Raw genomic sequence first — 26,347 nt, 5'->3', positions numbered from 1 at the left:
TTTTTTGCTTCACATCGCTAATTCACGAACAGACGGCTGGCTCACAGCTGACATTGAGTCTTCACTAGTAGCTGTGTGCCAGTGCCCTCCTCTGCTGAGAAATGTTTTTAAAGACCCTGTGCTGTCAAAATGTCATTTTACACATTATTTATAGTACTTGAGCAGAGGTAAAGATGGGTTAAAAGTGCATTCCTACTAAATTTAAATATGCTTGTTATCTGCTGAATATTAAAATGTGACAAAGAGTGACAAAGACTGTTGATAGACTAGCAGAATGTTATATTGTTCTTACTGCCAATATCTTACGTATTTGTGTGATGGGAAATGTATGGTTGTTGCGGCTAACACTATTTAATCATTTTAAAATGAAATATGCTGGGACTTTAAGAAATCTCTCTTGTTTTTGTGCTCAGGGGTTTTCAGGGGACTTTGGGGAGCGAGGACCACCAGGGCCTGATGGGGACCCAGTAAGTGAAACACCAGAGACCCCTCATCTCTGTGTCACACTGTTTGCATGAATTCCCTCTCACCTCTGACGTATGCTCATTTATATTCGCAAATATACATGTATATATGGCCTCATTCACATCCAGTCAAATGGCCACAATAATACAGTATACTGCTTTGCACTGCTTTTTGCCATGTTTCCCAGCTCTTGCTCAGCCTGCACGTCAAAATTATGGAGCATAAAAATCCAGTAATGAGAAAATCATCTGTGTCTATAGAGGATGTAGCGGTCTGTGAAGTGTTTTGCTTGAAGTGAGTGTTTAGGCCCCAAGACAATCCGTTCTGTACCTTAGAAGTTTTGACAGCCAGTCCTGTTTTTTGAATTTAGCCCATTTTTTAAAAGCCTGCCCTTTTTGCCTTCCTAAGCAAGAGAAGAATATTTAAGTTGGCACTGATGTTTTTTCCATTCAACATTTGTGTTAGGTGGATAAAAATGCTAAGACGTTATAGAACAAAACACCGGATGTGTTTGCCAGTGAGTCGCAGAAACCCTCTACTAAATAAGGAAGCGATATGCTATTGTACTGTTTTGTAGCTTTTTAAATAGCAGGATTGATGAGAACATCCTTTGACATAAAGAGTCGCAGGTGCTGTGTTGGATGGCATTGGATAGATGCCATGAAGCGCATTCCTGGAGTTCCTCTCTGCCTGCTCTCTGGGCGACTGCCTGGCCAGGAATGTCCCTTCTCCTGGGATCTCAGTGTGCATGAGACCTGACAAACGCCCTGGCCCAAAGCTGCACACACACATTCGCTCACTTTGTCTCTCACACAAAAACACACACACGCATAAATGTCCTGATACTATACCTGCACATTCGCAAATAACATATGCAACTTCACTGGCACATACAAGCATATACTGTATGCACACATGCACACACTCAAATGAACATATGCACATGTGAATCTCAAAAGCGCATGTTGTTCATGGACATTCTCACGTGTAGAACATGAACAGAGGTTTGTGCACAAATGCATTTTCACAGACTTACACACTTATACCCACACTGACACACACACACGCACATGCTCTCTGATGCACATTTCTGCAAAAGAAGCTACTCAGCAGTTACAATAATTGGACAGCTAAAAATAACATCTCGCCTTCATTTTCCATAGTTAAGAAATCCTGTATTTCATCCAATCTGTGCCTGGCTGCCTGTGCACCACAAGATTTCCTGCCCTGAGCCCTTAATGAATCCAATCTGATTGCTATTACTTCTCAAAACAAAGGATTTGAACTTTTAAAATTCATATTATACTACAGCAGGAAGTGTGTCATTAAGAACACTGGCTGGAGTTTTCCATATTGCAGTGTGAAATGCCATTCTGTATACAATCTTTGGATGTGCAAAGTTTTACTAGTAGTAAGTCAAACACCCCATAGTCTTACATCTTATGCTGTATAATTCTTCTGGAAAGTACATGTAACAGATCTGAAATGGGTTAAGACAGGCAGTTGGTCATGTTACCAGAGCCTGCTTTGGACCCTGCTTTTGGATCAGGGTTCTTTCTAATTTTAGTCTGAAAGCTTGGCCTCCAGAGAGTTACTTGAGTTTTCAAGTAGTTTAGGAAAGTGGCCAGTTTGAAAGTACTGTTTTAAGCACAAAACGGAAATAGGTGCCTGTCACAAGGGCTCAAGTATTGTTATTGAGGGACGGTTACTGTGACCTCACTGCCACTTCCTTCAGGTGACTGGCTGGATTAGCACAGTTTAAGTCCAGGTGTGGACTGAGAGCGGGGGGCTTTCTGTGCAGGACTTTGTGCTTATTCAATGGTACCTTAAGCCTCAACCTCAGTTCACACTTTTTATAACTGACCTATCAGGAATCTTACTAAAAAAGGGAAAGCGACTGTTCAGAATTCCCTTACTTCCTTCGGGAATGAGTTGGGGAGGTCATCGTGAGTCCGGTAACCACTATCTCCCCTTCCTAAAAAAAGGAAAAAAGAAAACACTTTCTTTTCATCCCAGCCGCCGGTGCGGGAGGAAGTGGGCATGGCATGTAGCAGTAGGCCGGCGGAGCTGGACAACAAGCCTCTCTCTGTGTCCCACACCAGGCCCCTTTCATTAGCTTGGCTGGGGAGATGGGAGCTCCAGATTACACAAGCTATCAAGGGACAGAGGCCGAGGTCTTCCCCCTCCCACCGGCTTGGTGAACACTGAGCCTCTCTTCAGACTCTGTTTGTTTAAAATAGAGCCAATAACCTTAGAAATCTGCTCTCTCTCCTAGGGAGAAATGGGTGCCCCAGGTCCTAATGGAGTTCTTGGACTTATTGTGAGTATATCGATATCCATTAACTCTTTGCTCACGGTTCTTTTTTTACGCTCGTTCTCTGCTCCTCTTGTGCATGTCCTGTGAGTGTTTTGGCTCAGAGCACAGACAGCTGCAGTGGTAGAGTCTCTCTTTCAGTGGTGCTCTGCCTGCTCGAAGGTGAGTGGGCCCCTGCTCACTGGGGGGCCTTTGTGGCTCCTCCCCTGGCCTCCTCCCGCAGTGTAAGGAGGTCCCACTGCGTGCCACCATGTTGTTTTAAAAAAAACCCAAATTTCAGGTTGGAAAGGATATTTATTTTTATTTGGTGAGCATATGTGTATAATAATATTATATTTTTATTTTTATAGTTTTGTAAACTTGTGATTAGGTTTCTATACTCATAACTTTTTTTTTTGGTTTTGGAATATGTAAAAGGGTAAACTGAGAGCTAAGAAGCCCTTCAATATCATTGAAGGTTTTTTCTGTGTATCATTTTTTTCAGTACTTATGTAATGTAAAAGTGGGCTGAATGTGGCTTTTTGACTCTTTCCATGAGTCGAACTGATGCTACACACCCTCATTCTGTGCATTGCTCTGGCTGTAGGTGGGAGAGTGCGCTGTGATCTGACTGAACAGAGGCTTTATAAATGCAGGGGAATGCACTGTCAATCTTAGGGTCTAATGAGGGAGCTGGTGCATTTCAAACTCCTAAAATAAGCTTTCCAAGAGCACGAGGCATTTACAAACCAGCACCAAGCCACATAATAACTGTAGATTACATGTTTCCCAAGTTTGCCTTTCCTCCTACACTATTCCAGGACTTCATAATGCCAGTAATTGTGATGTTAGAGGCCCTCTGATTACAACTGTTAAAAATGTCGCACTGTGTTCAATAGAGACTCCATATCCAATCTGAGGCAGACAGAGTAAACAGTGTTTTTGCATGGGGAGAGAGCCATCCAGGGAAGTGACACCACGCTTTCAATTAGTGATGCTCTGATGACAGGTTTTAGTGTGTAATTTTATTCATTTCGTCACATGGCGCTGCCCTTTGAATCAGCAACAGTGTTAACCATGGCTTACGCTATGAGTCTGGAGGTGGTAAACCTCCACTTGCACATTCGTTGCTTTTTGCTTTAAATATATTTGTGACACAATAAATCAGCTGTCCTTAAATTATGGAGTGGAGTCGCAAAGCAGAGTAGAAAACATTTGTAATTGATTGCTCAGATGACAAACAATCACAAGTTCTGCCAATCACAATGCAGATTTGTAAACTGATAATCAAGTGTGTTTCATTATTTAGAAACAATTTATGAAATGCTGTCAGTAAGTAAATTACAGACACAGTTGTGCTGCAGTAACCTGAACCGAGCGTTAACCTTACCCCAACTATATCTGTGGCTGGTCGCATGTGAACTGCACTTTTTATATCTACTGCCCTGAGGTCAGGTGAACCTTACTGCTTGGATTTCCATTCATGCTCTGTGTTTAAACCATAAGTGATCATCTGAGTTATACATTAAATAGATCATTTTGGTCTGGTGAATTTTCAGAATGCAAAGTTTTTTTGTAACGTTAGTTCAAGGAAAGATGTAATGACCAGCTTTGATATGGGATGTATGTTTTTATCATATATTTCTACATGAGGGGTGCACAGCATGGGTCGTAGTTGATATATGGTAAAAGTTCTCCCATTAGCATCAGTCCTCGGTATGGTTCATTTCTCTCCAAGTGTTTATTCTAGTTAAATCCAGGGCTCAAGTTCATGGATGACTGCTTATCAAGTGTCCGTGTTGATGATTATGTACTGAATATTTCAAGTTCGTTTGGACCAGGCAATGTTGAAACTTTTGAACTCTGGCCAGGAATTACTTTTAATATGTGTTGGATGACCTGTAGTATTATTGTTATATATGGTTAGAAGGGTCCATGACTCCAACCAAGCCCAGAAAAACTGCATGTGAAAATAAAGAAATTTCAAGCAATTCTTGATGGGATGGAGCATCAACTCACTGCAAAACAAAATAACATTTGCGGTACTTCACAGTGAGTAGCACTGTTGCCTCACTGTAAGAAGGTCCTTAGTTCGAATCCTGGCCCGAGAGTTTGCATGCATGTCTGCGTGGGTTCCCTCCGGGTACTTTCCACTGTCCAAAGACATGCAGGTTAGGTTAATTGCAGAGTCTAAATTGCCCCTAGGTATGAATGTGCGTGTGAATGGTGTGTGTGATAGACTGGTGACCTGTCCAGGGTGTATTCCTACCTCTCTGCCCAATGCACGCTGGGATAGGCTCCAGCATAAGCCAGATCAAGCAGGTTAGATAATGGATGGATAGAGAGTACTGCACAGAATCTACATGAAAAGCACACTTTTTGTTACCAACAACAAATCAACAACAATAAGAAGAAACTTTGTTTGTAGAGCACATGTTATTTGTCATTAAAATGCACATTTCAAATGCTTAACAGAAAAAGATATTCATCCCAAGTTGGCTTCATTGTCAGTGTAGGTGGCAGAAGGTACAGTGTATACTTGACTTGGCTTGTTTTATTTCTGTGCTGGTAGTGAGGTCACTCTTCTTTGTTTCTTGATTATTTCTTCATGATGATAAGGATAATTTCACTGTCTAACATGGCTCTGTTTCTCCCCGCTGTGGGTGCCAGGGCGATATGGGGCCTCCTGGGGACATGGGTTTGTCAGGACCGCATGGACTCAAGGTGATTATCCCAAATGATCCAGTCTAATCCAGCTGCTGCTAAAGGGGTCAAAAGGGACTTGCATGCACAGAACATTCCAGCGTATGACTTCGTAGGTGTCCTGTTACCTCCACTGCTCTCCATTGAAGACGTTTGCCTGTGTTATATAATAAGCTAGAAAGGATTTATAAGATAGCGTTTCTTTTGTACAACATTTTGCAGAACCAGGAAATTCTGACTAGACTCAGGAAACATGTATGAATACAATATGCAGAGACACTGTAGCCCACTGCTACAATGTTCTTGTGTGAATTCTAATTTAAATTTTCTAGAATAGTGCCTAGAAAGAATCTTTTGTAATCCGATATTTATTTATTTTTCACTTCAGCAGGTTTGTTCTTTCGTGCTATGCTATATTTTTGTTTCTCATAAACATTCTATTAAAATCACACCATGTTCAACTGGTTCATCTACCACCGTAAGTTTATCGCTGAACATAAGATGAGATACTTAACGTTAATCAATTAGCGGGTTTGTAGGTTATCTGATAGCTGCTGTTTTTCAAAGAAAAGTGAAATTCTATGTGCACTATTAATCTTCTGTCATTCACTGTCGTAAATTTCCCAAGACAAGGTTTGCCATCTTCTGATCAATTAAACAAACGAACAAACGAGAAAATCGTTCCTTCTTGCTCTCACAGGGTTAGTTATTTACATTTTCTTTGTTTATCTCTAACGGACATTGAAATTGGATTCTGGATTTGTTATTTTAATAGATATAAACACCCAAGAGCACCCTTTTGCTATTAAAGACTATTAATGGGGGTTTATGAAACACGCATTCCGGTATATCACATGCATTGTGTGTATTGATTTATATGTGCCATTTGAGGAAGTGATGGGAGGGGGTGAGGTACTGGTGTGACAGTGAGATGTAAAAGGCGTATTAATGGGAGTGCTGCTGTTTTTCAGGGGGTGCCAGGAAACCCTGGAGAACCAGGACTGAAAGGTGATAAGGTGATCTGAATACTCCCTTATTGGCCTGTGTTTACAACGCATGTGATCTAAGTGCTGCATTATTGTTTACTCTGTATGACGCATATAGTTAATACCCCCTGCTTGTATTGCATGTGACTGTATTGCCTAGAGCCCTTCACACAGCTCAAGTGAACCTGCAGTGTGAAGTCTGACTCTTCCTGCCATGCATGGGCCATGCTCACCAGACCATGGCCTCCGTACATTCACAATTCAGAAACGAGAGCTTTTTAACAGAACGGTTCAGGGGACCCCCTGCCCCGTCTGCAGCACACCAGTGAGACTCTTTCGAATCGGTCTGTGTGCAGGGTGAGCGGGCAGGTGGCTTTAAAGACACACACATGAATTGTAGATACATACATTCAGACAATCCCAAAGGCAGAGGAATGCCAATGAGCTGTGGCCCAGACAGAGACCTGCCTGTTTTTTAGGAAGTGAGATGATAGCAGTCTGAGCCCCTTAGGAGGGCATAGTGTGCCTCTTTGACACAGCTGGCTGCAATACCACCTCCAGTACAGTCTCACAGATTACCATGGAGTCTCACAGGCTGTGTCCATCTGACATACAGTACAGTTATGTCAGGCTATTATATATTCTCACTGGCTACAGTACAGTCTCGCTCCTTGTAGTCAATGAAAGTGTATTCCCGGGCTCACAGAAGGAGCTCTTGACCTCCTGTATTCTCTTTCTTCATAATGTTGAACTTGGCACCAGCACCGATGTCTTTTTTGGCTGCCATCTTCAGAATGTAATATATCATTCAAAAATGAATGCATATTAAGCTTCAGTACTCCATATATGTTATTAACTCTGTTGGGTCCAAATGCTGTTTTTGAATGTGAATAACATTAGAAAGCACATGTACTCCTTGTTAACATCACTCTTGCCTCTCTTCAGGGTGAAGTTGGTCTGCCTGGGGAGCAGGGAGAGGTTGGATTCCAAGGTGACAAGGTATTTGCTTCTTTTAATTAATGCCTACATTTCTCGCATCAGCCTCTCTTTGTGTGTGCCCGCTCTTTTTTTAATGTATTGGCCAGATGTCCATTCCCTCTGGTGACATCAGTGAAACCCTATCCAATAAGAAAAATATTTTACTCTATATTATTCAGATGGAGTTACAGTGGTGCTGATTCGAGATTCTGCACATTAATCGTTAATTTTACATGAATATCAGTTTTAATATGTGGCTATATACCTCCTGGGAGTTTTGTAAGTTTGCATATTTAAAAGCAAGGAAGGTTCTTCACAAGCCCAGAAATGTCCCTGTTCCTTGTTTCACTCAGTGACGTGAACATATTTCCCCTTTCTTATGAATTTACACTGATTTACAACTCCCTTCCACAAGTGTGGCTTTCATCTCTGTATGAGCCCTCAAAGCACGCACAGGTTGGGTTTCTGAAACATGTAAGCATCAATTTGGTACTTTTTAACTTCACTTTGATGTCCTCATTCAGTAGAGAAGTACGTGAGCTGGGCTGAGCAGCTATAAAGTAATGTGTGTTTGTTACTGTTGTCATGTTGGGGTGGTTCACACATTTCTGGGTGTAGGGGTATGTGGACTGTGTTCTCTAACTCTCCCTGTGTGGGTGTCCCAGGGTGTACAGGGCTTACCAGGACTCCCCGGGCCTCGGGGGAAGGCTGGACCACAGGTGATCCTCCCGTTGAGTTGCTGTGACTCAATCCATTCATAATGGTCCTTTTCCATGTGTGGTTATAGGTTATTATTAAGCCAGTAAACCTGGGGGTTGATTAGGTAGCCATGCTAACAGAGATGATTTATTTGGGAATTAGGCCAGGATACTGACTCATTGACCTTATTACAATTAGTGCAATTGGATACATTCTGACACCCAGTATGGGTGTTCCCCTTTAAATAGGTATAGCAATTCAAGGGATCACCTCGTGTGATTGGACTGTATCGCAGAATCATTCTTAAACAGAGTCTGATGTACTCAAGATGATAAGAGTCATGGAGATGAATTTTGACTCAAAATCGTCACTAGCATATGCACCTATTTTTACTCACATTTGTTTTTTATTGTCTTATTCACAGGGGAAGATGGGGGACAAAGGTCCAGATGGCTTACCCGGTCCTCCAGGTCTAGAGGTAAGTGCTTGGCTACATTACACTAACACGGATATAGCTTTATACCACTGTCATGTTGTTCTTTTGACCCGGATGTGCACATCCCATTGGGTATGCAGCTGAGTGACCCAGCTGTGTAGAAATATGCCGGGCCATGTGACCCTCTCACTGACCCTAAGGCAGAGGAAGTGTTGACTGCCCAACGTACAGGAAACTTTCCTCACACAATACTTGATTATCGCTCCCTCTAATGGCCTTGGCTAGATTGCAGCTCTCTCCCAGCACTTCTTTGGACCTGTTCACATAGGAGGGCAGGTCTCAGTCAAGCTCAGAACACATAAAAAAGGCTATGCTAAGAATTTAACAATGAATGAGAGCTTTCTGTTATTCAGCTCCAAGCGTAGCTGGAGTTTTTTTATCCACATTGCTGCTGCTGCCGGTGCTGTGCACTTTGGTGGTGTACTGAAGTAGTGCCAAAAGCTCTCAATTGTTCTCAGCCACACTCAGGGCAGCTGCTGATTTGAACTCAGAATGACATAAAATGTGAACTACTTTTGACTTTTTCAGCTAAATCAAGCCTACTTAAGACATTAAGAACTGATTCACCACTATTTTAAAATATGATGCATATTTTCTGTTTGTCCGATAGTTTTTTAATATGAAGTACAATGCATTTTTCAATGTTTTTCTTTTCCATGGAAACAAAGCTCTTACTGACTAATTGCAGTATCTTTATAGACAAAACAAAGTCACATTCATAATTGCAATTATTAAATCATTTCATGCTTTTGTACAAATAGATCTAAATACAACCCTGTTTATAAATTAGCTCTACATTCCCTTGTCTGCATTGTTGTTTTTCTGTTCAGTTATAAAGGAACCAATCCCAAGACCAAGCTGTTAGAATGGTGCACTTTGTCTCATTATGGTAATGACCATCAGGCCTTGTGCTTGTTCTTGTGTGCAGGGTTTTCCAGGTGACATTGGACCACCGGGACAGAATGGCCCAGAGGGACTGAAGGTCTGTAACACGCATCCACACACTGCTTATTCTTAATTCTATCTACGAAATACAAGGAAGTCCATGTATCCATTACATGTTATTTTGATAACGTGTAATGGATAGTAAGGTGTGATTTTTGGAGGGAAATTTGGTATTGGCTTTTGCTTGAAATTATTCTGGGCCAGTGCATTTTCTCCTGGGGCTGTATGTATGGCGATCTGTAATGTGAGCTTTGGCTCCCCAGGGAAAGCCAGGAGCGAGGGGTTTACCGGGCCCACGAGGAGCGGTTGGACTGGAGGTGAGAATGTCATTTGGCTCTTGTCCTGTTCAAAATGAAGCGATGAATCAGTGTTTCCTGTTTCGGCACTGAGGACTGACATTGGTACTGTTTTCAGGGAGATGAAGGGCCGCTTGGACCAGCTGGGGCCCCTGGACTGGAAGTGAGTTTCAGTTTTAAAAGTCTCATTGTGATGGATAAAAATACCCAGTCTCCATTCAGGGCGGTTTTCCATTGTCATGCTCTGGGCTTGTGTAAGTTTGGTTTGCTTGTGACTCAAAAATAGTTCTTTGTGGCCCAAAGCCTGTATGAGTGCAGTGCAGAACTAAATTGCATGGATGCTGTATTCACCTTATGACCCTTGCAGCTTGTATTTAAAAGTTGATGCTCTCCAATCATTTTATGTTGGCAACATCAAACATTCTGCAATATTATGTCGTTGATGAAAAAATTTGCAAAATATACTAATAACCAAACCCGCTATTGTCATTCCTTTGAAGCTCTATTTTTCTAGAATTCAAAAATTGACTTGATGAGAAGCCATATTTTAATAAGCGATGTGCTGACATTACATACTTTAAGCGACATTTCTGAAACTGAAGCACTACGTGGAATTTCTGATGAAATCTCTGTCATACATCACGCTGTTTGGAAAGCACCTACACAGTGATGGGTCCAACTATGAAAGAATTGAAAGGGCTGCCAATCTCTACCTTAAAAAAATTGCTGTTTCACTAAATGGCCACCAGGTGGTGATAATTGCTATGACTCTTTTCAATATGATTAAATTAATTAAAATATAAGAACTGGATTTACCAGTATGAAGAATGAAATTAATTATAGTTTGATTTAAAAATATAATGAATTCCTGCTTCTTTACTATAAATATCAGTAACACGTGCAACTGCACTGCATTTTTTATTTATTTATACATTTTCCCAAATTAAAGTCATGCCATCTTTATGCTTAAATTATATGCTGAAGTATGTCATTTAATGCTACATTAAGATAATACCTATTTCTTTAGCTGAATTGCTGCTGATTAAATTAATATCTGATTAAACCCCTGTGCTGGAAAGCAAAAAAAAAGTAAAAAGATTTACAATAAAACATCTGGAAACATATGTTCAGAAATATTTTTTAAATCTCTAGCGCAATAATAATCAGCCCACCCTTTTTAGCCAAATCTTGTCCTGAACTAATTGTCCTGATTGTAGCTCGCCTTCCTGCAACACTTTAATTCTAAGGATCTCATTGTAATTTACAGAGATGCTCTTCTCTAGCACCGATGTACAGTGCCTTCGGGGGTGTTGTGTGTCAGTGCAATGCAGATAGTAGGCCACTTAGAGCCACACACTGCTGCTGCGCTGTCTCTCTGTCTGTTGGAGGGGAGGCGGGGTCCGAGGTCCCTGGATGGATGCCATTGGACTTTCTTCCAGCATTTCATTCAAACAGCTGTCTGCCCTCCCCGTTAATCTCTGCAGGAAACACACTGGTTTTTATGAAGAGCGGTTTGCATGGCAACAGTGTACAACCGCTGAGAGAGCAAAAAAGCGTGAAAAACTCTCTGAACCATAACAAAAAATGTCTGTAACAACAAACACCACTAGGGCAAAATGGAATGAGAGCGCGTAAATGTTGTAACTCACCAGAACAGCAGTAATTCCTTCATGCTGGCGCTGGGGTCTGCAAGAACATTAGATGCTATGGGGCATCTGAGGCTGATGATAAAAGCTAAAAATCGTGGTTCGGTCTCATGTTCATAGCTGTAGTAATTTAATGATATTCCTTGGCTTGTTGTTGCCATGATGACTGAAACTTCCTGGGCTGCTCAGTCCATTTTTCTTTGCAAAAGCAGTAACATCTGGTTTTGGGAAAGCTGCCCTGCTTGAAGATCAATTACACGCCCACTAAAGCAAAGTACTGATTATCTCAGTAGCCTGGGATGCCATTTTACCCTTCAACACGTGGGAGAAAGTGAACATCTCATCAGAGCCAAGAGGTGGATAGAAGAAGGACAGTTTTCTTTTGAATGTTCCCCAGCTAAAAAGCATCACACATGTTCCCTCCCACAAAGTATGTTTGTGCTCGATGTAGGTGGTTCACGGGTTTAGATAACTAAAGGTTGACAGTAAGATATCAGTGGAAGGAGGCTGGTAGATGTGCACCGTATCTCTCTCCCTGTGGCTGTGTGTCTACATAGTAGAGTAGATTCACCCCTAAGCCCCCTACTCCAGAACAACCATTGGGAATGGGGGTTGTTCAGAACTTTGAAAGGTTCTTAACTTTAAAAGTGAAGTCAAATTGCACAAATTTTGATTTGAATAATGCTTTTTTATTTTTGAATTATGTAAGAATGTGCATTTGCATTAGGCCTACTCTAGCCTTATTTTTAAACAGGCTGACGTTTTTAGCTACAAATCTTGTTGTAAGCTAAAAACCGATAACCAAATACGTAGAAGGACATTATTATTTTCTAAGATGCAATATAATGTCATCCTATCTATAGCTGACAACTGTTTGGGAAAAATGCTGCTCTTTAATTCACAAATCTATGACATAACTATAGGCTAAGTTTATGTGATAAAGAATGTAGTTTATGTGTGTCGATTACAGAGAAACTGCAAGCTATTAACTGAATTTAAGAAGGATACACTGGGCAAACCGCCAATTCAGAAACAGATAAAGAAATAGAAAGTGAGGACTTTTTTATTTTTTTATTTTTTTGCTCTATGCCAGTAAAAGCACTCCCTTTTTTGAGGGACACATGCAATCATTGCAGGTTATACCATCTAGCTTGCTATCTTCCATTATTACCATCTAGCTTGCTTTTCATATCTTTTTGTATTGTGTGGATAGCAGTCCTGACAGCAGGCTGTGATTGGCTATCAGGGGAAAGTGGACAGGCATTGGAGTGAGAGCGTTGACAGCTTTTTCTGTCTTCTGTTTAGGGTAGGCCTGGGAGGAAGGGTTTCCCTGGGAAAATAGGTCCTGATGGATTGAAGGTGAGACCTGCTTTGAATATAGCCAATATGTAATCAGTGAATCTGTTAATCATTCGCTAACTTTGAATTGAAGCATATCTCTCTGGTTGCATACCACGTCTGTACCCAATCATAATAGTCTTTGGTTTTAAGGTACAGGTTTACTTGTGTGTCTTGTGTCCCCATCTGATCAACTGTCCTTCAGATGTGCTGTGTATATGTACGAATGTTTATTGAAACTCTTAACTGAGGCTTGTAACACAGGGTGAGCCTGGAATCACTGGAAAGGTTGGAGTGGTCGGGGAAAGGGTAAGAGCTCATCTTTGTTTCATGTGTATTCTTGTGCATGTTTACATCTCATTACACTTATCTAATCCCATGCATTTCCCACAATGCACTTCAGGGCCTTGTGGGTTTCATTGGACCTGTTGGTGAGACCGGAATTGCAGGAGAAAAGGTGAGTTTTGTGTCTGAGCAAGAACTGATTAATGTATTGCTCTACAAGACATGTATTTTTTCATTGTATTGGGTTTGGTACCCTGCAAGGACCCTAAGGTCACTGTATTTCCCCTGAAAGCTGTACAGCTGTAGAAAGGGTGTAGTCTGTGTTCTCCCTGTTAGTGTCTGATGAACAGAAGGTGCTCTGCATGATGTGTACATTGGACTCACTGGCTGTCTGTGATTTCAGGGGGACCGTGGAGAGATGGGTCTGCCTGGCCCACCCGGAGAAAAGGGAGCGATGGTAAGGAGTAAGTCTGGACCCTCTCTCTGTTTCCACGGTGTAAGATTCAGACATGGAGTTTGACAGGGGAAAAGTTTGGCGATAGAGCTGGTCTGAGGTATCAGAGAGGAGGGCCTGGCTGCTGAGAATGACTGGGAGGGAGTTTGGACACTTTTTTATGCTTTCTATACACAGACAACTCAATCCTGGGGAAAACCTTGGGTCAGGGTCTCAGAGAATGTTAGCTGCAACAGCACATGTCAGTTAGGACCCGCCAGGGAATTTTTCCTGTTTCTGATCATGGCTGCAGAACTAAGTCCATTCTTTACCATCAGCAAGCTGCAAAAACCATCAGTGTCAGTACTGTGAAGTCACTTGCTGGAAGACTGGCCTTCTGAAGCCTGTAAACTGGACAATGGGCAGTTTGTCACCTCTCCTGTCCACCTCCCACCTAAATGTCTGTTCTGCCGGGCCTGGCCCAGCAGCATTGTGGGACCAATTAGGCGTCATTGCTCTGTGATCGAATGATCTAATCCCTTGCTGACAGGTCCACTGTGCGATGCCAAAACTTCGGCTCCGCAGCGGCCTCTCACCTTGTGGCGCGGTGTGATAAAACTCAGGAGTAATTCCACATGTGTCGCCGCGGCAGCTGGATGCCGCTGAGCGTTCTCTGCCGCTTGAGAGCACCGGAGAGCCTGGCTCCACGGTCCGGTTCACAGTACCGAGCGGGATCAAGGGGCCGGTCCCGACAAACAGAGGAGCACTTCGGTTAACGGTCTGCTGCTTCGCACTCTGCCGTCTGAAAGCCATTAAAATTCCTAACGCAAAACAGACATTTCCATTGGACTCAATAAGCCACAGTGTCTGCCCATCAAAAGACCCAATGAAATTAACATGACGTAATTTGAAAATGAAACAAGTAGCTTCTTTTCGGGGGCCTGTGCACCACTCCCAGTCTGGTCTAAGCTTCATTTAAATGAAACTCAGCCATTGTTGTTGCTGTGTTACTGGTCTGTGTATTAGTAGTCATGTAGCTATGATGGGAAAAGGAAATGTGATTCCTTGAACCATAAATCTGAAGTGTGCCTACCAGACTGTCCAGTGCATAACAGTATAAGCACAGAGACCTCTAGTTCACTTGGTCCTACTGTTCCTTGTCTAGTTGTCTCCATTGCAGTGATATTGGATTGTGTGGGAGGTACACTGTAAAAAAAAAATTGGCTGTAAATTTACTACTAGTTGCAGTGCTTTTACAGTAAGCTTCACAGTAATTTACTGTTAACATTTTCTGTTATTAAGCCCCTCTCTGGGTTGATACTCAAGAAGCACCAGTAAACAAAAGGCAATGACAAAAGCTCTCAGTTTCATAGACATGTTTGGCATTGTTTCTACAAGGTACATGCAATAATGCCTCTTTCCTTCAAAACACTGAATGAAACAAAGAAAATGACTGAAAGTCAAGGTAGATTGATGGCACATGTGTTTTAATGACACAATAACACAACCTAATTAAACATTGCTTGTTAGAAGCATTGCTGTTGTAAAACGTTCAATTAAACTGACCAGTTGGATAATAATTTCAGTATACGATTATGTTAAATCACGCAATATCCACTTCCCAAATTGTTTTTATGTTAGTGCTTTGATATAGGATATTGTACCTTATTTCAAAAGAAACGATAAATTACTTGAACCAGAAAGATCATTCATTTGTTGATCCATTCATTGATTTTACGATTTTAGATGGCTTGACTGAGGTTAACAATTACCTCCATAAATCTGACACAAAACACTCCAGCTACAAAGCCTTACAATTGAAAGCACAACTATCTCCGCTGCATGACTTAAAAATATAGCTATATATAAAGTCATAAAGGGACTGTTAGTAGGCCTATCTGAAATAAAACGTAATACTGCTTAATATTGACCGTATCTGTCTGTGTTAGTCGTTTGCCTTTGGTGCGGCTTCATTAGGTGTCAACCACAGCTGCCATATCCCATAATTCTGCACAATCTAGTTCGATTCAAATAAAATGTTCTGCTGTAATATTGCGTATCTTACGTTGATTTCACAGTAGTATTCTGATTACATTGTGAAATATTACTGTTAAATATTGGAAAATCCAGGTAACCATGGATTTCACCATAAAATGCTGATTACAATATTTTATGGTGGATATTATTGTTAAATCTTGCCAAATCCAGGTAGCCATTGTTTTCACAGTAAAATTCTGATTACAGTATTTTACTGTGAAATAGTATTGTTAAATATCTTGTAAGGTAGTAAGGAAGCTAGGTAATTTTTAGCATTGTATTGAATATGTGAAAAAAACATATAAGATAAAATCTCATGTTACAACCTAAAAGATGGCACAAAGATCACCCCAGGCATCATGCTCAAGTATACCTTTTCGGCTGCTGTCCAACAGAAATGCGTTTATCCTGTGAGGGCTCGATCTCACTAGAGGGTGCTGATGTTTACTGCCAAACAAAACCTCACCATGCGATCAAGTGAGGATATGGTCCTGATTGATAAATTTCCTGAGGCAGAGCAATACTGAAATAACAAGTCAACGGTTTTCAGTTTCCTAATAGGATTTAGCTTGTTCCACTGCATAAGCTTCTGTGCTTTGCTATAATAAAAATTTGCTCTGTTAATGGGATACAGAATATATTCCATAACACGGTACTGTATGATATGTATTGGTGTGTTATATTAATAATGACCTGACCTGCGCTCTGTAAGAACTGAAGTATTTGTACTTGGAGGACATATTGCGTATTAAAAATCTTTGTAACAGATGAAATGTCAGACAATAACTGACTAAGATCACCTCCTGGCTGACAATCTGACTCTCACAGCCTGCTTAGGAATTTGCACCTGTGTAGGAGAATTCAATAACTTTCCCCAGTCTGTGCTGACTGGCTCACCTGAAATGAGCTTCCAGTCCCAGATTCAGTCCCGAAATGCTAATGTCACACTTGATTGACGATGACCCTCTTTCAAAAATTGGGAAAGGAGGAGGGGGAGCCAGGCTGAAGGTCACCACTGAAGGTCCCTGCTTTCCAGCTCTGAGGAGTCAGGATGTCTGGGTTCCACATTCCTCACTGGGACCATTCCTTTCATTTGCCAGCCATTGTCTGACCCCCCTGTACGCATGTTCAAGGCATGAGATCTGTTTCATCTCAATGAATGACGTGGGGGGGGGGTGAAAGAAATGATGAGTCATCTTAGTCTATCAGAGTTAGATATGTAATAAGATATCAAGGTATCCTCCAACAGCCAGGCAAAAAAAACACATTTCCTTTTTTAAAATGTGTGATATAGTCTGTTTTGTCATTTTATGAATCATATAATGGATACTGATGGGATTTAAGAATACTTGGATCCTGCTTGGTTGATCCTACTCTTCGGAGTAATATTATTATTATTTTTTCATTATATTTCACTTCTAATCAATTCCAGGCTTGACAGCCTTAGGGAGACAAGCTCCATAAATGAAAACTGAAAAAAATTGGTACATTTTGCTAAAGGTTCATCAAGTACCCCATTTTTAATATGGAGGTACCACAGTCAACATTGTTGTTAATAGTTTTATGGAAGACATCAATCATTCAGGTGAACTGCTCAACTGCTGGCATTTAAGAAAACTGATGGTGTGTGTGCACTAACCAACAATTATAGCCTGTTCGGCCCCTTGTAATAACAAAATGGCCTCATTTTAAGACTGCTAGCATGGGGAGGTAAATATTCCTGGGCCTCTGGCTCACTCTCTGCTCTGCAGCAGAGAATTCCCGAAGCACAAAGCGATCCAGCAGATGTTCAAAACCACACACCAGAGCCGAGCATTTCTGTTCCTGTTCATTGACTTAATGTGACCAGTCATCATTAGGGTTGCCACCACAATATATTCACTTTTATTGCTGAACACCCTCAAAGTTTCCTTTCTACAGCTTTTACAGCATCCAACGCCACCCACACAGAAAATCAGGATATGCAATTTTTTCATTGTCCTTATTGTATGTATTTCTTAATGTATTGTGTTTATAGGGACACCCAGGGACACCAGGTGCAAGCGGACCTTCTGGACCACCAGGGCCACCAGTAAGTTGCTTTTGCCCACAGTGAACATGCCCAATAATGGGATTATAATTTAAAATAACCTCAGAACAAGTTATTATTTAATGTCATGTTTTATACAGTTTTATAGGAAACACTCAGCCTTCCAAGATTTGGTGAATAGGGAAATGGATAGACCTTGTGTTCTGAGGGGAGAAACTACTATCTGGCCCATTAATTGCAAAAAACCTGATACTTAATAGCTTTTTTTTTGTCAGCATAAGACAAATGGCTTCAAAGGTGGGTCCAACTCCTGATAACCAGGGAGTTTGACTTTGAAGTATTACTTCATACTTAGCTTCTGTTAATTTTCCAATCCATTTCCCACACTACAAATAAGCTGTGTGGGTTTGTGTATTCCGAGTGGCTGAGAGTGTAGACTTGCAGTTTGTTAAACCCTCTCCTCCACATTCTCTGTCTCTCCATTAACTGTCTGTACAATGCTAAGCTGATCAGACAGAATGCTCGGAATATCTGGAATGTTTTGAAAAGTGAATTCTGTCCTTTGTGGATTGATAAACAAATTTTGTGCCTTTTTGTGACCAAGTTTGCTGTCAGCGCACTATAGCCATCTTTGCCATGTTTGTTTGAGGTCTTAATGCCACAGGAGTTGTGCTTGGGTTCAGGTGCTGCGTGGGAATTTGGGACAAATTATAACTATAAAGGCCTAAACCCTCAAGCGATGAAAAGCGATTAAATCAAGGCAGGCTGGAAGGTGAAATGCTCCTTCATCTGTCATTAGAGACTAAGGCCTGCCTTGGCGATCACATGTAAGGAGGCTGAGGAATTCTTCCTTGGTGCATAGTACTGGAGTTGATGGGACCTGACAGCCTCGACCAGAAGAAGAATTACTGCCCTGTCATCTCAGAACTCCCAACACCTGACTAATTAGACCTCCGGCCTCAACGTTTTCTCTCCATCTGTTTCTTTATTTTCATCGCGTGGTGTGTAGACATCACAGTTGTGGCCAGAAACACCTTGAGGTGCAGGTTGAGTGGGCCAGGAGGAGGTTGGAACCAAGGATAATTGAACACAAATATAAACACTGTAGTCGGAGGGGGCAGCAAGTCAGCTCTGGAGTCTTAATGGGCTTGAATGGCATTGAATAACAAGCTAGACAGCGTGCTGAACTGCGATCCCCAAAACAGGAGGTTTGTGTGTGTGTGTGTTGGGGGGGTTGGGGCGGTGTTCCTGTCGTCAATCTCAGTGTGTTTTCTTCTCTTTGTTCTGCAGGGGACTCCTGGGTCTCGTGGGCCCACCGGCAGCAGAGGACCCAAAGGCAGACGGGTATGAACTAGAATACGTCTGTATTATGTCTCACTCTGCTATGTAAAACAGTCTGAAGTATGCTCCAATGAGAAGGGCAGTATTTAGTAGGGAGCTGAATGACTCCTAGGTCTATGCTGCTGCAGGTTTATTGGGGCATGAAACTGTTTTTCCTCCTGGTGCCCTGGGCCTCCCCTGCTCCCAGCACAAGCAGAAGGGGACTGCTAGTGAGCAGCGGCCCCTGGGCACAGACCTGGGCCTGTGTGACTGTGAAATATGTGTTGCCTCACCCCTCTCAATGCCAGTCTCAGATTAATATGTCTGCCTGACTTGCTATGAGACAGATACAGTGGGTTCAATAAAATAGATGAAGGAAGGCTCTGGAGAAGCCCCAGGAACTGTACAAAGGCTTGTGAAACTCATTCATAAAAAATTCTAATGTCAAGGGCCAAGATGGCCTCAGATGCACCTGGGGTTCCCTGACAGTTAAGTTTGGGATATCTTGAGACATTTTGATGTCTGCTTTAAGAGGTTTTAGATCAGTAATAAGTATATTAACATTTCCTAGACTAAGGCACTGCCCCCATCTTGTTCATTAACAAGATGACATGCTGTAGATTGTAGCTAGAATTAGAGATGTCGCCAGGTGACAGTAGTGCATTCAGTAGTTGCTCAAGCATGTCCCTTCATTACAGGCTGTGTTTTTTGGGGGAAACGTACTTGCCATCTCATTTTTATGCAATATTTGGAAACATTTTGCTGAATTGTATTAAGTTGAAGAAAAACATACTTAACTGTTAGTGGGTTGTTTGTTGTGTCAATTAATGATGTCATGTGTTTATTTGGAGTGGCACACATTCATAACATATTTTTGGAGTCAATATATAAAGAGAGATGGTATTCTTATGAGCAAGAAAGGCTCATTATGGTTTCTGGAGGTCTTCCAGTGGTGTAAAACACTTCTCGTCTCATAAAAAGAAGTAGCAATGAAAAGTTCAATAGCGTGAAGCCAAGTTGTATTTCTATGGAAAATATTAGCTTGGCTGAATTATATTTAAGACAATCCAGCATCTTCCCAGCCTGTTTATAAGCAAATGTAATGAATTATCTGCAGACCTAGTCTGAGATTCTTGAGAAGTGAAACAATCACTCTGTGTCAAAGTAAGAGAACGTTGGCAACATGGGATGGTACTGGCTTGTAATGAGGGCCTTCTAAGATAGAGCAGGATAGGCACCATGAGGGCTGAAGGGGAAGGATGGCCTTTGTCTGACTGGGTGTGCGGCACCGTGCTGAAAGGGTGGCTCGGCAAAATCTCCACCTATCTTCAGCCCATGACCGGCCTTTGCTTATTTGGCTTCAGCACAAAACCTGTTGGCTTGTGGCCCTAAAACATCCACTACAGAATGTGTGGAATTTTTTAAGATGCAACAGAGAAGAAAGACAGAGAAATCTGTCTTCAGGCATCAGGGGCACAGGTTCTTAAAAGATTTTGATGAAATTATGATGATAATGATGACTATGATGATGATGATGGTAATTGTATTGATAATGATGCCAGTGCTGGACACACTCATCTCTTGCAAAAGCTTTTGCTTGGGTGAGCTAAGAGAGAATACAGGGTTCCTGAAAAAAACAGCATTGGCTGAAAATAGACTGCAGTCTGAAGGGTTATGGACAGTAAACCTCTGAACACATATTTTCCTCTATTCTCATCGGTTTTCAGTCAGCTGACTTCCACAATTTCTACCTGGCAGGTAGAATGAAATAATATGAGGCATGTCCATATACGGTGAAGATCCGAGAGTATTTTTTTATTTTTACTGGATAGAATTATGTGCTGTGCTTCCAATTAATCTTAATGGACAGTGCTTCCTGACTCCGTAACTTTCACTACTGTGGCTCGAACTGTGGCTACTGTGAGTCTGAAATTCAAATCTCGCACAGGGGACTCTTTGAAGTCAGAAAAGAAGCAGCAGGATTCAGCGAGACCGTATTGTAACAAATGAAAAATTGAAATCTAAAAAGCTTGCGAGAAGGTTTGACCAGGGCCTGGCTGGAACAGGCTGTATTTTCAACTGGAGTCATTGTGTGGGGATTTGGGGTGTCAGCTTTTCTGCTCAGGCAGCCCAAAACTTGGTCTTTGGTTACCCTCCCCATTATGTTTATCCTGAAGTTAGTGCAGGTCAGGCTAGCTTTGCCATGTATCACAGATGAGGCTGAAGTGTGGACCCATGTACAGTATGGTAGATCATGTTTTCATGTCAGTGCCCTGATTCCCATTACGGTAAAGTCCTAGCTCAGACTGGACTTGATGTTTGAGACATCAAGTGCGGTCTGTAAGAACTCGGTTCATTACAGTATGTAAGCTTTGGAGGGCATTCTGCACGGATTCCATTATGGAAACATGGAGAGAACTGAGATCTCAGTAACCCTATTAACAACTGGCCTTGGAGCACTAAAGCCTCAATGGCAGCTACTGCAGTGTCTCAAAACATAACCAGTAACCAAGGAATTTACTTAAGTTGTGAGAAATCCCTGAAAATGAAGAAGATGATTTATGTTTTGACTTGTTTTGAGTACATTTGTTGCTTAATGTCACACCATATAAGTGTCTCTGCCTGTACCTGCTTGTGTGTGTGCATGTTTGTTTGTGTGAATCTGTGTATATATCTGTATATAGAATCTGTATATTTGTGTGTAATTGCGTCTGTTTGGTTTAATGTGCTTTGTGTGCCTGTGGTTGTGTGTGTGTGTGTGTGTGTGTATGTTTGTGTGAATCTATATATGTCTGTATATAGTATCGTATATCTGTGTGTAAATGTGTCTGGTTTGGTTGAATGTTCAAGTTTTGTGTGCCTGTGTTTGTGTGTGTGTGTGTGTAACCTTGTCAGCGTTTGTATTGTAAAATGTTTGTATTTACTGATGTTTACAGACCCCACGTGGAAAGGATTTCCCTCTAAACTTCCCAAGTTTGCTCACACTCACGAAATCATTCAATCAAACATCACGTTTATGAGAAAAGCTCACTGGTCTTGGCATGTGGTAAAATCCACAGCAAGTACTTTGGAAGCCACCGTCCCACAGGCGGTTTTCCCCTCAGAACCCACCACTGTTTTTAAACAACTCGGCAAGAGGAGATAATTCCCCCCATACATCATGTTCCCTCTGATTATGAAAGTGAATTTTTCTTCATACCAGAAAAATATTGTTTAGTGTACTCCCAAGCCAAGACTATATATATATATATATATATATTATCTATGATGGCCTGAGAGGTTAGTGGGTTATGTTCCATACGGTTTTGCAGAGAAGTCTTGGAGGTTGTTCAAGAACGCACTTCCAGAAGCTTGCAATTGCAGATTTAAAGATAATCACCTGAAAAACCTGCTGTTAATGGGCTGAAAAAGCTGTCACTTCTGCATGTTTAGAGCAAGGAATTGTACCTGACCCCCTGTAAAGTGGAGATGCCAGTCACTCTCTATCCTGTGTTCCCACAAGGACTGTTATTTTTTCTACCCTATTATTTTAAAGTGAGTCTGTGCTAGAAGACTATTACACAACTGTTATACAATTTTAATTAGTTTTGTTTCTTTATAAATGGAGCATGGTCTCACACATTGTATAAATAATATATACTTATCATTAGTCATGCTACTTCATAATTAGGCATATGGAGTGCTTCCACAATGTAATGATATTTCCCAGGGAATTGGAGATGGCAATCCTTATTTGTAGCACTATGTTTATGTATTATTTATTTAGCAGACACCTTTTTCTGGACAAGTTTTGAAGGTTGCAGATAAGGACATGCAAATGCTGTGCAAGCACAGTAACACCATTTCTTTGTTACAGACATATTTGGCAAATACCATTTTCCAGCTAAGAAAACAAACAGATACTGATCCAAAGATCAAGCCAATCTTTTCAGCAGACTTGCCAGTAACAGGCCAATGTACTGGCCAATGTACTCAGTGCTGACTCACTGGTTTAGTATCGGAGTCTATGTCAAATTGATGGGTGTCTGAGTTACATTCCTTTTGCAGAGCATTCCTTTTGCAGGTTTATATTACAGAAATCAGAACAGTAAACTTTTTTAATCTGCATTGGTTTTAGTTTGATGCTACATTATTGCTGGAGTGATAGTTAGTTATGAGATTATTTGAAGTATGATTTATTGTGCGAGATACTGCATGCTGAACAAAACCAGAATGATGATAGCATGATTTGTAACATGAGCTATGAGGCTTGCTTTAGTCCATTTGCAACCACAGAAGTACTCCAGTGTAACATAAGTGGCAGTAAATTTTAGCTGAATGTCAAATGTGTGTATACTAAAGAATTTAGGGGGGCTCCTGTGGTTGTAAGAGGATGTATACAATCATTATATGGCCCACAGTGTATGATGAGAGGAAGGGAGGATTCCCAGTGCTGAAGACTTTGAGTGAGTGTGTGTGTTTTTGGGGCCGGAGGCATACATAGGAATGCATTCATCTGTGTGCGTGCTTGTGTGTTTGCATGTGTGTATATGTGTGTGCGTGTTTGTGTGTGTGTGTGTGTGTGTGTTTGAGAGAGACTCTACTCGCAATTAAAAAAATAATTATACCGAAAAGAGAGAGGCCCTGCTGTTACATTGTTTTGGGACGATGATGACCAAGAGTACAGATTAGCCTCTCAGCTCTGTCTTTCTCAGACTACACGAGGGAGACCCCTGCTGTTCACACTGCTGTTCTCTCTCTTACAGGGTGCCAGAGGGCCTGACGGTCCACTGGGGGAGCCAGGGTCAGTGGGAGGGAAGGTAAGGGTCAAGCTGTGTTCATAGGTCAGCCTGGGTCAGGAGATATCTGCTGAACACCAATGGCCTCGATTGTTGGGGTGGCCTCACATAGCATATCACTGAACACAGGAGATGCTGAACACACTCTCATAATCATAAAATAGGACTGCTCTGAGCCATTAATCTGCGACTACCACAATCCCAATGGTAATGATCCCCATGGTTTATGACCTTCTGTTGTAAAATATCAAAAAGTCCTTGTTACTAACCTCCTGAATCTTATTGATGAGCTACCAATTTAGCTTAAAAAATAATAAATGGATGTATCATTCAGCTAGTTGGTAATTTCTGGCAAAGTCAGTTGCAAGTAGAAAGTGGAGTAAAGAATGCCTATGGGTATTTTCCTTAGATATGTTTTTTTCATCAACTCTTCTCTGCAGGGCCCTGATGGTCCACCAGGAAAAATTGGCTTCCCAGGAGAACAGGTGAAAGCACCTTTATGCTGTATAAAAATTGTTGTTGAGATTTTCTTCTTGATCTTGCTGAATCTGTACAAAATGCTTCTAGCTGGCCCTGTCCATTGTAGTTAATGCTATAATAACATGCCTACTCACTCCAAGTCTGCCCACATGTTTCTATGTTTGGTTGTAAAATAGCTCTTTAGTACACAGTGTCCAGAAGTACATCTTTTAAAAATGTTTCCCAAAATGGGGGTATTTCAATGTCTGACCATATAGAAAAAAACATGTGCTTGCAATTTAGCAAATAACTCCATGAAAAGGTTAATAACTTAATAGATACACACAAGTTTACCAGCTTAGAAGCATATCCAAAGAAAATTATTAGAAATTCAATAGTACCAGTGAGCTAATTCTTAGATGAGATTACTGGAGACACATATTTGGGTCTTCTTGGAGTTAATGTTTTAGAGGCCTTCAGAATGAGACAGCAATTGGGGCAGCTCCACCCAAACCATGGTCATTTTACATATTATGTACATTTGGTTAATATGTGGCGCAGTAAGCAGAACACTCATAGTATTGTGTAAGTAGCAAAATAAATGCACACTGGCTTGAAGTATTTCTCAAGGGACAAATTATGTTGAGCTGAGTTGGAGTCAAGCCCTAGGTCACCTTAGGTAACTTCATCTGCTGTGTAATAAAGTTACATACTCACATGTTCATTACAGTATGTGGACCTGCCTTTGTAAATTAGCCTACATTGTCTTTTGTTTCCAGGGGCCCATTGGTGAGCCAGGTGAAGCTGGACCTCGAGGATTCATGGTTAGTGTGCCATTTTCATCTTGCTAACCAATGTTCTGTGCTGGTAGTCACATATACTGTGCTTTAGTTATTTTACAACCCTGTGTAGTTGGGCTCCATTTTGATGCACTGTCCTCTGAAGAATTCATGTAGGATTAGTTTGATCCAAGGACTACTGAAGCAGCAGTCTTAGGCTATAGTAACCCAGGCTGTTGGATTGTCATATATAACTGTTTTAGATTATCAGACAATATATTTCCCAGTGTTTAATGGCATATATTGGTATTTTGCATGGTGTTGTATGTGTGACTGAGTTGAATATGTCAACATGCTTTATCTTCACAGGGTATCCATGGATCTTCAGGACCTCCAGGGGCAAAAGGAATCGCAGGAGAACCGGCAAGTTCCTCTCCCTCTCTGTCTCTTGTCTGTCTGGGATCATTGTGAGTCTGTCATGTGCCTAGACAAAAGGCTGGGTGCTATTTCCCATGTGAATTCCACAAAGGCTGGCAGTAAACAAAACATCATGGGTGTGTAATATTTCCTCGCCCGAGAGGAAACAAGTCTGCTGCTGACGGGTCTGTTTTTCCTTCTACTTGTTTGTTGAGATCTGCACAGAAACGCTGACTCCTTCCGTTGGCAGATTTCTCTATTGCAGATGTCGACAGAGACTTCTACCTTTGCTCTTCTAGAGTCTTCACTGTAGTGGTTTAGACACCTGTAGATTTGTTATGTGGTAGAGACTCCTGTAGTGTCTTAATAATACTTCTATAGCCTTGGATATTTCTTAGAGACTCCTATTGTCTCAAACAGAATCTCTTACAATTGCTATGGTGTTAGAGGCTCTGCAGTGAAATTCTTAAAGTCTCTTTTGTGAGCTTGATAGCCTTTTAGTCTATTACAGAGACCAATCCCATGTGTGTTGATTGCCTTTGTGGAATTTTGATTGTGGGTTTCCAAAAACGGGGAAATTGTTGCTTGGTGGATAACTATAACATGTAAAATAGTTTATATGTGTTATGTAATGGATCCAGTTGTACAACAGCATTGAGACAGAGCGTGTAGACAGATGTGCTCTGTTTAAAGATTCTCTCTCTGATCTCATGTGGTCCAAAGGCAGTTCTCTACAGTAAATATTGGTAGAGCTGTGTGAGGTAGGCCTGTCTCAGATATGGCCTTTCTCACACACCTCTATAGTCAACCAAAGCAAATTTCAGGAATTTGGCTTTCTTACTATATTTGAAAGTAAACACAAATAAATCTTCCAAACAGTCTTAATACCTTTCAAATCATATATGGACTACAGAACTATCAATAATACCAGAGATCCCTGTGCTCCTATTAAACTGATGAGCCTT

At 41.3% G+C, this 26,347-nt stretch overlaps 1 protein-coding gene across 3 annotated transcripts in view; it reads left to right on the top strand.

The window, feature by feature from the left end:
• Positions 1 to 26,347, top strand: part of col27a1b (collagen, type XXVII, alpha 1b) — a 107,491-nt gene that overhangs the window by 58,390 nt on the left and 22,754 nt on the right. For all 3 annotated transcript variants that reach the window (XR_010325473.1, XM_064308676.1, XM_064308677.1), the window contains exons 13-32: positions 414 to 467; positions 2,741 to 2,785; positions 5,429 to 5,482; positions 6,433 to 6,477; positions 7,393 to 7,446; positions 8,091 to 8,144; positions 8,549 to 8,602; positions 9,549 to 9,602; positions 9,829 to 9,882; positions 9,980 to 10,024; positions 12,813 to 12,866; positions 13,110 to 13,154; positions 13,249 to 13,302; positions 13,534 to 13,587; positions 17,618 to 17,671; positions 18,920 to 18,973; positions 23,695 to 23,748; positions 24,168 to 24,212; positions 24,966 to 25,010; positions 25,335 to 25,388. Coding sequence is in view for 2 of the 3 variants with exons in the window: in XM_064308676.1 (XP_064164746.1) it covers positions 414 to 467; positions 2,741 to 2,785; positions 5,429 to 5,482; positions 6,433 to 6,477; positions 7,393 to 7,446; positions 8,091 to 8,144; positions 8,549 to 8,602; positions 9,549 to 9,602; positions 9,829 to 9,882; positions 9,980 to 10,024; positions 12,813 to 12,866; positions 13,110 to 13,154; positions 13,249 to 13,302; positions 13,534 to 13,587; positions 17,618 to 17,671; positions 18,920 to 18,973; positions 23,695 to 23,748; positions 24,168 to 24,212; positions 24,966 to 25,010; positions 25,335 to 25,388 (1,026 nt within the window). In the remaining variant the exon portion in view is untranslated. The remainder of the gene's footprint in view (positions 1 to 413; positions 468 to 2,740; positions 2,786 to 5,428; positions 5,483 to 6,432; positions 6,478 to 7,392; positions 7,447 to 8,090; positions 8,145 to 8,548; positions 8,603 to 9,548; positions 9,603 to 9,828; positions 9,883 to 9,979; positions 10,025 to 12,812; positions 12,867 to 13,109; positions 13,155 to 13,248; positions 13,303 to 13,533; positions 13,588 to 17,617; positions 17,672 to 18,919; positions 18,974 to 23,694; positions 23,749 to 24,167; positions 24,213 to 24,965; positions 25,011 to 25,334; positions 25,389 to 26,347) is intronic.

The sequence above is a fragment of the Anguilla rostrata genome, chromosome 14 (genome assembly GCF_018555375.3).
Source record: "Anguilla rostrata isolate EN2019 chromosome 14, ASM1855537v3, whole genome shotgun sequence".
Lineage (NCBI taxonomy): Eukaryota > Metazoa > Chordata > Actinopteri > Anguilliformes > Anguillidae > Anguilla > Anguilla rostrata.
Note: the sequence above shows the minus strand (reverse complement) of the source record. Positions and strands in the feature narration are given on the sequence as shown.